At 35.9% G+C, this 14,026-nt stretch overlaps 1 protein-coding gene across 1 annotated transcript in view; it reads left to right on the forward strand.

The window, feature by feature from the left end:
- The first annotated feature begins 3,325 nt into the window (after positions 1 to 3,325).
- The window catches only part of LOC105438856 (latrophilin-like protein LAT-2), a 32,792-nt gene continuing 22,091 nt past the window's right edge, over positions 3,326 to 14,026 (forward strand). Inside the window, exons 1-3 of the mRNA XM_030981394.1 lie at positions 3,326 to 3,436; positions 5,094 to 5,276; positions 6,273 to 6,420. Coding sequence (XP_030837254.1) covers positions 3,326 to 3,436; positions 5,094 to 5,276; positions 6,273 to 6,420 — 442 coding nt within the window. The remainder of the gene's footprint in view (positions 3,437 to 5,093; positions 5,277 to 6,272; positions 6,421 to 14,026) is intronic.

Here is a 14,026-nt window from a genome sequence, read left to right on the forward strand (position 1 = left end):
CCCGCGTAGAACAAATGATTACAACACTACACACAGAGAAATAAAAGGTGTTCTTGGGGAGTAGATCGAAATTGAATAAATAGGGCGCCCCCTATTACTCCTTTTAGGGAGTAAAACACGGAAATACGCAAGGGTATTTATTTGAGGGATGTAATTGTACACCCTATTTTAGTCAGATGAGCTCTGATTGGTCAATGAATATGCGCATGCGCTACAGCAATGGCGCATCGTTTCGATATAGGTACTGCCAAATGAAGGAAAATTAACATAATTTACATATTTTAGTCATGTTAGGGGAATTATCATGTTTCATTTAGGCATATTATTTGTGTTATCCGATCAAGAATAAGTGGTTGTACCGTAAGTTATATTTGATAATTTGATGAAATTAGCAGAAGTGTTGTTTTACTAACTACTACATAATAATATTGTCTTCTTATACGTGTAAGTAAAGGGAAGATTTTCGATAAGGCAGGATTGTGTATTTAGGTAATTCCATTACATTTGAAACGTCCAGCCATAAGTTAGTTCTTACAGTCTGCACTTGTGTTGAGTTCACACTTACTGTTGTTTAGGTAAGCATTAAAGCCTTTCGACATATAACTCGACATTCTGGTCTGATTTCTTTAGGGCAGTGAAACGTTAGACAAAAGGGTGAGAATCAGTGACTGTTAGGTGTTTACAAAGAATGGATAATTGAGGGATGATCAATTGGTTGATGCTGTGCATTAGAAGGGTGTAGATTTACTCCCCACAGGGTGTGGAATCGATCATAAAGGGTATAAAATCCATGAAAATGGAACCAAAATGTGATAATTAAGCACCATTGGGTGCAACTTTCGCTCCTTAAAGGGAGTAAAATCATAACCTTTGGGTACAAATTTACACCTTCTTATTGAAAAAAAATACACCCTGCATTGGGGATTAAATTTACTCCCTGAGGGGTGTCACTTATGCGACAAGCAGTTACTCCCTACAGGGAGTCAATTTAAAACTCTTTTTCTCTGTGTGTAGGAACGCTGACAAATGTGTGAACCTGCGGGAACTAAAAGACTCAGATATAGTCCAAACCCTTTCCTTACTTGCCTATTGTGAACTAATATTACAAATGAACTTCAAACGGGATATTGGATAGTAGGTCAATACACCTGACGGTTTTTCCCTTGTAAATCATTACTATTTTAATTAGTATTAATTTATCTGTCTTTTTATATCTTGAAGAAATATAACCGCAGAAACAAATATATGTATATATATATAATATATATAATATATATAATATATAACCATAAGTCCGGAAAATGACCCGTTTTCAGTTTTCAGTTTTCAGCTCTTTATGTACATTCGGTTCCATAATCAATTGTCATATTTCTTTAGGAATTGTCTTTTATTCATGCTATAGCCCTTATGCCCTTTCTCCTTCTCTGCCTTTCTTATCTGTTTCTCATTCCTTTCTCCTCCTCAATGCCTTTTTTATTTTTCTTCTTTCACCAATCTCTCTTTCCCGCTATAATCTTCATGAATCTTAATATTTACTCGGTTATGTTAAAACTCGTAAATGACTTTATTTGTATAAGGTTTAATATCGTTTGTTGAACTTGAATTCGAAAATGACTTTGTTTTACACGTTGATAGGAATTGTGGTTATTAATTGTTTCCTTTACTCTCACTATTTATTTTTAACAATTATTTTCTTTCTCTAAGTTGAATTTCTTTATGGCCTTTGTATCGTAACTCCTGAAATTTCTTCATATTGTTTAATATATAACGCCTACACTTCTATGACAAGTAGAAAAAGTTTTATGTGGAAAGGGCATCCCCTTGTCTGACACTTCTCGTAGCAGGATAGTAACCTGAAGATAATTCTTGGTTAATTACACAGCTTTTTAGTCTATATGCGGAGCACCTAGCTATAATTTGTAAATTTAGAACCGAAACTAAAAGAGATCAATATGTTAAATGCTTTCATGACATCCAGACTTAGAATGACAGCAGGCATTCTTTTGAGTCCGGTTCGTATTATTATATAAATAATCTTTGGGACCGCCTGTACAGCAACATGTTTTATGGGATTTATGACTTGCGTTACCACGCGAATAAATTATGCAGAAATATATTTTTCAATGTACTTGAAATAAAATGAAACAAATTTGGAAAAAAATACGCGAATTTAATTACTGTATGTTTGCCACTTACCTATCACTTGATATCTCATTCATTGAAATGATATTATTTTCAATTTTTGGATGACAAATTGATTCACTTGCAGATGGGAGAAGTTGTACTTTGTACACTTATAGTATTCAGTCGACTGATTTCTCCTTTGGCACAAGAAACTACATTCAGCGGTAAGACTTCTCCTCCTCCTATCCATCTCTCTCTCCATTTTTCCTTTCTAGCACCCTCTCTCTTACACTGTCTCCCCTCCTCTCTTCCCCTCTTGTTCCCCTCGATTTCTTTATTATAGTTTGTATAATACGTCTACATTTAATGGTTAGACCCCTCCTCTCACCCTGTCCCTACCCGCCCGCACCTCTCTTCCTTTAATTATCTCACCTCTTTCTTTCTATTGTCCTCTCCTGCCCTTACGCTCTCCAATTTCCTCTCCTACTTTCTCTTATACGCCAATTATTGTTGCCCCTTCACTGTTCCCCGTGATATTCGATGGTAAGACCCTCTCTATTCATCTCTCTGTCTTTACCCACATGTTTCTCTTTTTCATCCTCCCTTTCCACCACTCTGTCCATTTTGCCTTAAAATGCAAAACATGACCTGATATGTAGATAGATCAATTAATACATCAAAAACGATTAACGCTCCTCGTCTGATGAAGGAAATATCGACTGATCTTTAATTATAATTAATAACATCCCAACACCGTTATAATACCAAAAGAGGGAGTAGAGCAGACTGAATCGGGGGAGGGGGGAGGGGGTGTAGGAAGTAAAATAAAAATGAATGTGTCTTTGTGGCTTTCGTCATCGCGAGTGGAACACTAAGATATTATCATATTTTCTTCTAAAACATATTTTAATTGATCGAATGTGTAGACAGGTAGAGCCTGAGTTATCACCTTGAAACCATATTATAAAACAGATATACATAACTTCCTAGCTTGTAACTTTATACATATAGTTAATATAAAACTTCAATTTATGAACTTGTGATTTCCGATTCTCAGTTGACCTTCGCTACATAAACAATTCCATTATCATGGACATTATTAGTGTCATTGTCATTATCATCGTTATCATTATCGTTAGATGTCAATGCTCTTGGCCTTGAAAGTGGGACCATTCCAGATTCTAGCCTGACAGCTTCTAACATGTGGGACGCCAATCATGGACCAGAAAGAGCGAGACTGAACCTAGTCAAAGTTGGTAATCTACGTGGAGCCTGGTCAGCAGGAGTGCACGATATTCACCAATGGATACAGGTATTAACAGAAATACGAGAAAGCTTCGCTGGTGCCTCAGTTACCGCTCTTTGGAATTAGGGAAATCTATAAATAAAAAAAAGATGAGTAATTAATTGCTTTTTTTTGGGGGGGGGGGGGAGGGAAACATCTATCGGCAGGCATATATACATATGTATACATATATATTTAATCATTATTCCCTCTTAACCATTATTCTCTCGAATATGAATAGACATTTTCAAACTTTGTTAACAAAAATTAAAAAAAAGATGGGGGGGGGGGGGGGACGTAATCATTGTTTTTTCATTTTCTTTCGCCTTGTATTTATTTCCACGAGAGTTGCACAACTGTTGTGTATGGGTATGTGTATTTCCGTACATTTATGTACATATACTGTATTATATACATGTATATATATATATATATATATATATATAGAGAGAGAGAGAGAGAGAGAGAGAGACAGAGACAGAGACTAACACACACACACACATTTTTTTCTTTTTTAATAATTTAGTTTTATTCCTCCAATAGTGTAATACAAACATACAATTGAATAAAATAAATAAACGTTTTTAACACTGATTGCTTATACATAAACATAATTAAACAAAAACTCATATGCAGTATAAATAACTGAGCAAAAATTGTAAGTAAACTTAAAGTACATAAACATAAGTTAAGTCAATTGTACATATGATTCACTTATAATAACAAAAACAAAAACAATATAATATATACAAAATAATTATAAAAAAAACTGGAGGTTATTCTACTGGTACTCCCAGATCCCCCTCCCTCAAACAAACACAAACACACACACACCACAAAACACACCACATTCATACACACAAGCATATACATGTGAATATTTGCACAATCTTATATTCCAAGAGCTCCCCCCCCGTCCCAAAGGAAACATAAAACTATACAAATAGGCCCCTAATAACATGAATGCCCCGAGTTACAAGCAACCAAATCACATGAACCTATCTTAGCCCCCTAAGTACAAAAGTTGTATAGGTCACATTCCCTGATTGTTAACCTAGTATACATATGCCTAAAAGGAATGCTGTTGATATTTATGCTAATAAGAGCACCGCCAAAAAAAGAAAAGCCTGTGGCATGCGTGTAGCTTTAAACAATACCTTCAGGAATACTTAAGCCTCTTCACACTACAACTCGCTGCAAAACAGCTCAATATATACCACAGCTTGTGGCAATTTCAATATAAATGATCTTACTTTGTACATGTATGTACATACTGATGTTTGAGGCCCCTAGTAACATGAATGCACCTAGACACAGGTAACCAAATCACATGAACCTTCTCACACACACACTCACATCACCCCCTACACACACATAATTAAATTTTATGGGCTATTTTGATACATAACGAAAACATTTTTAAAGTCAAAAGAAAAAAACTAGTTAACAAAGCCCTAAGGGAGAATGTTTGTTAAACTATTTCTTCGTCTGCAGAGCATCGTTATTCTGAAAAATATGTATATATTGACGTTTGTTTAAAATCACGATAAAAACAATATGATAATAGTAATAAAGATTGTGGAAATTATAATTCTCATACCAGTTACATAATTCATTATCATTACTAATATTACTAGTATCCTTATTATCCTTATTGTTATCATTTTGATCATTATCATTGTAGTCATCATCGTTCATATTTTTCATTAAGGTTGATCTTTTAACCCCGCATCGCATCTTTGGATTGGCAACACAAGGTCGTCAGGATTGTTGTTCACAGTGGGTAACTAGCTTCAAGATCGCCTGCAGTGTTAATGGAGTGTCATTTGATACTGTACAAGACCTCAGCACCCCTAGCACCGACAAGGTAAATGCTCATACCTCGGTCATACCGTCAAACTGACTACATATCGACTACAAACCGACAAATTCTTGGTCGTGGGCGTTTATGTAATTTGTTTAGTTTGGTCTGTTGTCGGTCTGGTGTCTATCTATTTACAATACTACATTGGGGCGTGAAATTACGAGATACAGAAGCACCATATGCGAAAATACTGGCGTTTCCAGATTCATTTAACGGAAGGAGGGGGGGGGGGGCATGAATAAGGGTATCGGGGATCACATCCATAAGAGTCACACAGTTACACAAACACTTACACACACGCACATACACGCAACACTCCCACAAACACGCACCACAAGCCACACACCCTGTAAAAAACCCGGTGTAGGGGTGAGGTTTTGACCAGTAAGTTTTGGCTTACTTCGTTCAATCGGTTATTCGCGTCAGGTCGAACTGTTGGGTTACACGACCTTACGTGAAAACTTACCCCCATTTCTGAAAACGTGCCCTTTATTCACGAAAGGTCGGGTAACCTGAATGTTAATGATAATAATTACTCAAAGATGGTCCTTGGTATAAGGCTAATCTTTTACAAGTACAATTTTGAAATCATGCCCATACAATCGTATAATGACGTCATAATGAGTGTCAATCGCTGTCGTTTTTTTTTTACAAACTCTTTACGAGATTATTAGACTCGCGTTGGATCGAGACATGAGTTTTCATAGATTTGCAGTAGATTTTTCAGAAAGTGTCCGGTAAATTGGACCCGACACGTTGGTGATAAGGGGAGTGTATTTCACAAGCGTTATTCCCGACGTTTTGGAAATTACGGCTTGAGTATTTACGACAGTTTGTGTAACCCAACGAAGCGATTAAGATCCGTTGGAACGAAGTAAGCCACACGTTTAGTGGTTTACCTATGTTTAAGTGGACGAACAGGGGGGGGGGGGGGGAGTAGACCCCCTGTGCCTCTGACTAAGCGTATGGTCCAAAAATAATACTTTTTTCTCGATAAAGGTCTTCAATGGCAATATTGACCAGGACACTGTGGTAAACAACACGTTACCCGTGCCTCAAGTCTGTCGCTATGTCCGCCTGCTACCCCTGACCTTCCATAATCGTATCAGCCTCCGTATGGAGCTCTATGGAACAGCTCGCGTGATAGGTAAGTTTCTGAGAAATCCTTTCAAATAAATCGTGTTTAATTATTTGTTTTGTTTTTGTTACACTTGTTGGGTGGAACAACCAATAATCAGCACGAATTTTGTTTTTCACAGGGGTCCAAATCTATAACATACCTTTTATTTGCTTTTCGCATTGAAAAAGAAAACTTGATATTCACAATAAAATTTAAATAATTTAAATGTTATACTTGTTGTTGTTGTTGTTTTTATTTCCGAAATCAGATAAAAATATTATACATAGTAAAATATACAAAGTAAAATATTTATACATGTACATAGACAAAAATCGGTGGATAGCCCAATTCAGCAATGTTTATAGAACACTACTGTTCTTCCTTGGGGTCCTTTCCAATGTTTTTTAAAAAGAAATCATACCACTTTCATGCGATAATCAGTCTCACATAATTATGAAGCATCAAAAGCCGCGTCAGTCAGTGACGCAGCCTACGTCAGGCAAATTAAGCATCATGTGCTAAAATTGGTCCTCCGTTCCCCTACGTTAAAAGGTTGCGTCTTTACCATTAAGCTACGTGTGTCACTTTGCAGTTTACCTGAGTGGCAATTTTTGTGGCGCAATCAGGCGCGTACACAGGGGGGGGGGGGGGGTAACCCCCCCTTTGGATTTTTTTGTTTTGTTTTAATTATTAAAAAAAAAAAAAAATAATTATCCCCATGGCTGACCTACAACAGGTGACCTTACCGCCCTTCCCCAACGGAGCAAAATGTCAAATTTTCAAATTTCGAGGCCAAAAAAAAAAAATGTCCTCTTACCCCCCCCCCCCGCCACCCCCCTCCCCCCCCCGCTTATTCAGTGGTCGGCTGAGTCGTTGCGAAATTTTCGGCCCGATTTATAAATGTTAACCCCCCCCCTCCCCCTTGAAAAAATCCTGCGTACGCGCCTGGGCGCAATAGACAATTCAGTTTCACCCAAGTGCTTATTATGAGTATCGTAGTGTATGGCATTGGAAACTTATTGCAATGACGATCTTCGTCAATCCTTTTTTTCGTTCACATTCTTCCCTATAAATAATTTTCTTCGGCCTTTTTCTTATCAGGATATTCCTTTCGTTTTGCACGTAGTGCATGTGTTTTCTATTTATGTAATTTCCTCTTACCCGATTCCTTTCAAATTTTGTAGGCCGAAATTCTGATATGCAATCTAGGTCACTACGTCTTCGTTTTTCGAAATCACTCATGCGAGTCCGCGCATGCTCCATTTTTTCCGTTTCTGGTCCATTTTTAAGCCTTTCTTTCTTCCTTCATAACCATCTCCACTATCCTAGACTTCTAACGAATTCCTCTAGATAGTCTGAGGGATGGTATTTTTTTTTTTATCTGCAACGTATAATCTGTCCCAAGCGTACGCATTGGGGGGGGGGGGGGGGGAGTTTGGGGGTCGAAACCCCCCTCAATTTTGTTAAAAAAATTATTTAAAAAAAAATTTGTGGTAATGGGTGACCCAACGGAACGAAATATCGATCGGCCAAATTTTCAAATTTTCGGGACACACACACAAAAAGTGCTCTTACCCCCCCCCCCGCTTATTTAGCGGCTGGCTGATTCGTTGCGAAATTTTTCATCAAATCCTGGAGAAAAAAATATATGAGCTCCCCCACCCCCACCCCCACCCCCCGTTTATTCAGCGGCTGGCTGAGTCGTTGCGAATTTTCAGCGCGATTTTCAAATTTTAAAACCCCCACTTCGAGAAAAAAATCCTGCGTACGCGTCTGACCTGTCCTGACCTACAAAACGCAATGTTCCTACTCGAAATTAAAATTAAATCCGAAACCAAATTAAAAAAAAAATCCTTGAAGAATGGACCCCTAAAAATCCAATTTGTTTCAATTTCTTACAGTATATCTTAATCACATTGCCATGCCAAATTTCATGCTCCAATTTTTTTGTTTTAAATGATATTTTATTTCCTTCCTCATAAAATTCACATTTCAAAAGATAATCACAGTAAGTAATACAAAACAAGATCTTCAATATAAAACACTACATAAACTACATCAATCAATAAATAATTAACATAGGAAAATCTCAAATTATACATGGTTATAAACTACTACATGAAAGAAAAAATGTACAATCAAAATAACCTTAGAGGAAGGTATAAATTTTACAGTTCCATTCAATCACACACTCGCACAACCTCAACTCGCACCACACATACCCATGACACCCCCTCCCTCTAGCCCACCCATCTCACACCTTCACACACACACACACACACACACACACACACTGCATGCACCCTGTTCCGGTTTGTCCACCTGTACAAGAGAGAATTCAAAAAAATAATATTAATACCCACATCCATTAAAATAAAAATGCATCGATTTGTTCCCATTTATGTAAGTGCATCCCCAGTTTTCCCTTTTTGAAGGCTATGTTGTATTCCTCGTCTCTGTAATCTTTCAGCATATGTACTACTTTCCGTATAGATGGCAGTGTTCCTTATTTTCTAGAAATAAAAATGATATACTTTACAAGAAATATGATACAATTTATTACAAATATTCTAGTAGTATTGCCGGATATTCCCATAAAAATGGGTTCCAATCATCACTGTGAACTTCGATTAAATGTAGCTTTTTAATCACCTCCTGCCACAATCGTTTAACTTTAAGACAATGTAAAAATAAATGTTGGTATATCTCTACTTCCTGTCTACAAAAGGAACAAATATGGTCCGACTCAAAACCAAATTGAAAGAGCTCTCTTTTCGTATATACAGCCCCTTGTAATTATTTTTATTGAAACTCTCTATGTTTATTACATAACATTGCACATTTTATCCTTGTGAATTTTTCTTTCAACGCCATCATTCGAAAATCAAATTGACAGTTACCGTCTGTTAACATGTAATGTATACTCTTTTTTAAAAAAAACTTCATTGATGAAGTTATCATATAGCAGCCTAGACTTTATATTACATAGTTTCTGTAAACGTCCAAATATCATCAATTCTATTTTAAAATTGTCAGTGTCCACTTCCATGAAATCACTTTGTATTCTTTCTTTCTGATTGCTGAAAAGATCTTTTGAATTCTAAGAAAGCGTTCAGTTGCAGAACCCAAATTGAAAAAAAATGTACGATCGGTTATAAATGACCTCAGAAGATTATATCTAATGCTTGAAGTATACTTTTCTGAATTAATTCGACATCAAAAAATGTTTTCTTGCTCAGACATATACACTTATTACTAAATATTGTCCAAATAAAATTAAAAGAAATCCTTTCGATTTCTTCACAAAATGTTCTGTGGGACTGACATAAGAGACGAAAAATAATTTAGTTTTGAAAATACATATATTTTCAACGAATTCATTTTGCCAAACTTCGTTAAATCTCGTTGCTCCACCAACCGATACGTCTTTTTAATTTTGCTCAAAATTTCCTTATAGTTTAAATCATCTTTTATTTTGGAATGATGTGCGAAATATACCCTTAGGATTTGTATATGTTGTACCCAATGTCCAAAAAGAGGTGAACCAGGCCTATCGCTTTCCTCTCCTAACCACATAACATTTGTCTTATCCATTTTTATATTCAATCCACTTTTTTTTACAAAGTCTTCACTCTGTTAATTGAATCCATATCTTTTAAGAGTAATGTAATATCATCTGCGTACAATACTTGTTTTATTTCTGTACTCCCAAATCCTACTGCTTCAATGTTTTCATCTTTCCTAATATAACGAGCTAGTAATTCGATAACTATACAAATAAATATGGAGATAGGGGGTCACCTTGTCTTACACCTCTATTAATTTCAAAATAACCTGTTGAGTGTCCCCCGTTCATCACGCAACTGCTAACATCAGTGTTAAGGGTTTAAACCCAAGAACACAAAACTTTACCAAACCCCAACTGTTCTAAAGCTTTAAATAAAAGTTTATGGGAAATGCAGTCGAATGCCTTTTCAAAATATACGGCAATTAAAAATCCTACATGCTGATACAAGGATTGAAAGAATGTATCATCAATTAACCGAACCGCTTCCCCAATATTCCGATCTTTAACATAGCCCACCTGATCATAATGAATAATATCCTCCAATACCTCCTTTATCCTTGTAGCTAGTACTTTCGACAATATTTATAATCTACATTTAAGAGGGTAATTGGCCTATACTTTTTCATGTACAAAGAGTCTTTGCCTTCTATCTCAATTAGTGTAATTACCCCCTGTCTCTGTGAGTTTGATAACATTTTCGTTTTTAAAAACGTTCATTCAAAGCCTCCACTAATGTTTTCCCTAATTTGGCCAGAACGTGAAATAAAACTCAGCCGAGAAGCCGTCATTGCCTGGTGATTCGTTCCATTTCATTTCCTTCACTGCTTGATAGCATTCTGCCAGTGTTATCTGGCCTTCACAATATTCTTTATTTTCTTTACTTAATTTGGGTAATTCATTTAAGACCATATTTTCGATATCCTCTGTAATTTCACCATTTTTACATGCATATAAATTCTCGTAAAACTCCCTGATAATCTTCAAAATCCATTTGCCATCCCTCACAGGTTCCTTATTTTCATTATATATCTCATTAATCACACTTTTCCTTTCATTTGACTTCCATAATTGTTAAAAAAACTTCGAATTTTGTTCTCCTTCTTCAGACCATTCTGCCCTTTAACGGACTGTTAACCCTTGACGTGAACAGTTGAAAAGCTTCTCTTATCCCATTTTTTTCATGTCAATTTCATCCTGAATACTATTATGATAATTATCATTAATCGTCAGTCGATATTCTAGGTCTTTAATGTCTTTTTCCAATTTTTAATGTGGGCTCTTCTGAGTTTTGCTCTTTTACGGAGAATTTCATTATATTTTCTCTTAATTTCGTTTTCATAAAATCCCAAAATTTAATTTTGCTCGTTATTAGACTCCGCCAAGTTTCCTCTATTTCAGAAATCTTTTTTTAATTTTTTTTACCCCATCTACAATTTTGTTTTCATTACATATAGACTACTATTGAACTTCCAATACGATTTCCCATAAACAAAACTATCGACCAAATTGTTAAATTCCACTCTAACTCCAGCATGGTCAGGTGTAATAGAATGCAACATTTTAGACTTTCTTACCACCTTGTCTACTTTCGAGGAAATAAAGATATATTCCAATCTACTCTAAACTAATGGCTGCTTCTGTCTTAAAGTGAATTTTTTAAATCAGGATTACGCTTACGCCACACATCTATTAAATCGAGCTTATCAAGAAAGTCTAGTAATGAGTCCCTGTATTTGCTTTTCGAAATATTACTTGCACCCATGTAATCCAAATTATGATCCAATAGCTTTGCACAAAAATAGCGCCCTCTAAAGTTCCGAAATTGGCTTTCTGTCTGTGGCCGTAGCTCCATCCTGTCTAGCCAAACCCATACCTTTTTGTATACGATACTTGAAGATATGCCCTTTCCATCCTAATAATAGAATATATACCTTAACGCTGACCCTCTTAGATAAAATTGCCGTTTAAATATGCATTTCCAATACAATTGATAAATAACTTAAACTTACTCTAAAATTATGATCTTTATCCCTACGTCAATGAAACGAGGCAGACAAATGTATCCATATAAGTGACAACTGTGAGCAAAGTTTAGTAAAAATCTGATGACGTTAGTGCAAAGTTATCGCCCAAAATGATGATTTTACTACACATTACATAACAGCCCGTTTAATGCGTGCAGTACTTTGCGCGCAGATGACAAACGGTTTCAAACTGATCGCAATGAAGTGCCCCTTCGAATGATACTAAATATGGTAAATGTTCACACGGAAAGTTGTGAGTAAATCGCATTTGAACAAGGGTATTTATACGAATTCCGCATAGTTTCCGCCCGATTATAACACGTATCGGGTATGACGTCATTTTTCAGAATGCTTTTTGATTTTGATATGATTTATTGGTTTCTGCATCTTTTCTTCTTTTTTATTTTTTTTATTTTCATAAATATGATACGGTTTTATATAATATATAAAGTGTATATAATTTTATTCAGATAATAAACGAAATTTTTGAAACAAATATATTGAATGCATAATTAACATACGTTAGATGCAGGAGGGCTACATAAATAAGCAAAGTAGCTTGACGTGCCCGCAGCCCTCAACTTAGATACAACAATAAAACAAATAAAAATAAAAAAGAGTGACTTGCAGAGAAGAGAAGGAAAGGGGAGGGAAGGAGCGTTGGTAATAATAGAATAAATCTCATAAATTTTGATTGAGTGCAGGTTCATTCATGGATGGATATACGATGCTAGGTCATGGACGATTACACATCATTGTTGAATGTACAGTCAATGTACACACGAACACGTATACAGTAGAATTACACACGACAGGATCAATACTTAGACAATAACATAGTTTTAACCGTCTTCTTAAAAAAATACAATGGCCTAAGGTTTCTTATTACAACGGACAGATAGTTCCAGATGTCTGGGCCGGTGTGTCTAATGGATTTGACAGCCAATGCGGTTTTTGGATTTCTTAAATAGTATTTTTCAGTTTGCTTTGTAGGGTAGGAGTGGATGGATTTATTCAAATTGAACAATTCGCCCCCTTTCTGTCTCCTTTTCCTTGAAATGTTGCAGTGACATTCCGAGTCGCAATACGCAGTGCAACTTGGTGCCATATATTTAAAATCTGTCAAGGGGGCATTTTAGACGCCATTTTATACTCTGCATGAATGTGTTATATGGATGGCCATTTATGCCATAGCTCGCGTCATCACCTGTTCATCATGTACCCAAATTCCATTGATTTAGCACGCAGTGCTTGCAAGACCTTTCTAGGTCCCTTCCTTTATCCATATTCTTTCAAACTTTTTAGACATAGTTTCTAACAGCCAACCGAGGTCACTGAATTCTTCGTTCTCCGGAATCACTCAAGCGGGACAGTCCGGGAGCCATTTTGTCCATTTTTGGGCCGTTTTGGAGGCCTTTGTTTTGCCCTACCTATCTCCACTATCCTAGAAGCTACAGACTTCTTATCAATTGCTCTGGATAGTCCGAGAGAAGCTCTTTAGTTTGACACGTAGAAACACGGGCGTTAATGCAAGTACATTATTCTAATACAATTGCAGTTCTAGTGTTCGTGACCTGGGCTTTAACAAAAAAAAATCCGTTACTATCATTTCATAATATCCATTCAATATAAACAGCTGAACTTATATTAAACACACCTACCTTCTACCTTACCTACGTCCCATGTTAGATATAATCATATGCATTATTGTATTCATAAACTAACGGATTTATTTCATATTGTATAATATTTTGATGAAGCTAAAACATTGTTATTAATTTGTGTATGCATTAAACTGTACACTTTCATTGTGTACATATTTTCTTCCATTGATATATGTTTGTTTGTTTTTATTTGCATTTGAAATCCAACGTTTTATTTGCAAAAAAAGAATTTAGTAATTCATTATAAAGAAAATGTTAAACTAATTTGATAGTTGAATTGTAATGATAAAGAATCACCGTGTGATCCATATCATGTTGATTGATATAAAAAAGTAAAATCGCTTTTCACGGCTTAAACAGTCCCTTCTCATGGCGCT

This window comes from Strongylocentrotus purpuratus, unplaced genomic scaffold (assembly GCF_000002235.5).
Source record: "Strongylocentrotus purpuratus isolate Spur 01 unplaced genomic scaffold, Spur_5.0 spur5_scaffold_12, whole genome shotgun sequence".
NCBI lineage: Eukaryota > Metazoa > Echinodermata > Echinoidea > Camarodonta > Strongylocentrotidae > Strongylocentrotus > Strongylocentrotus purpuratus.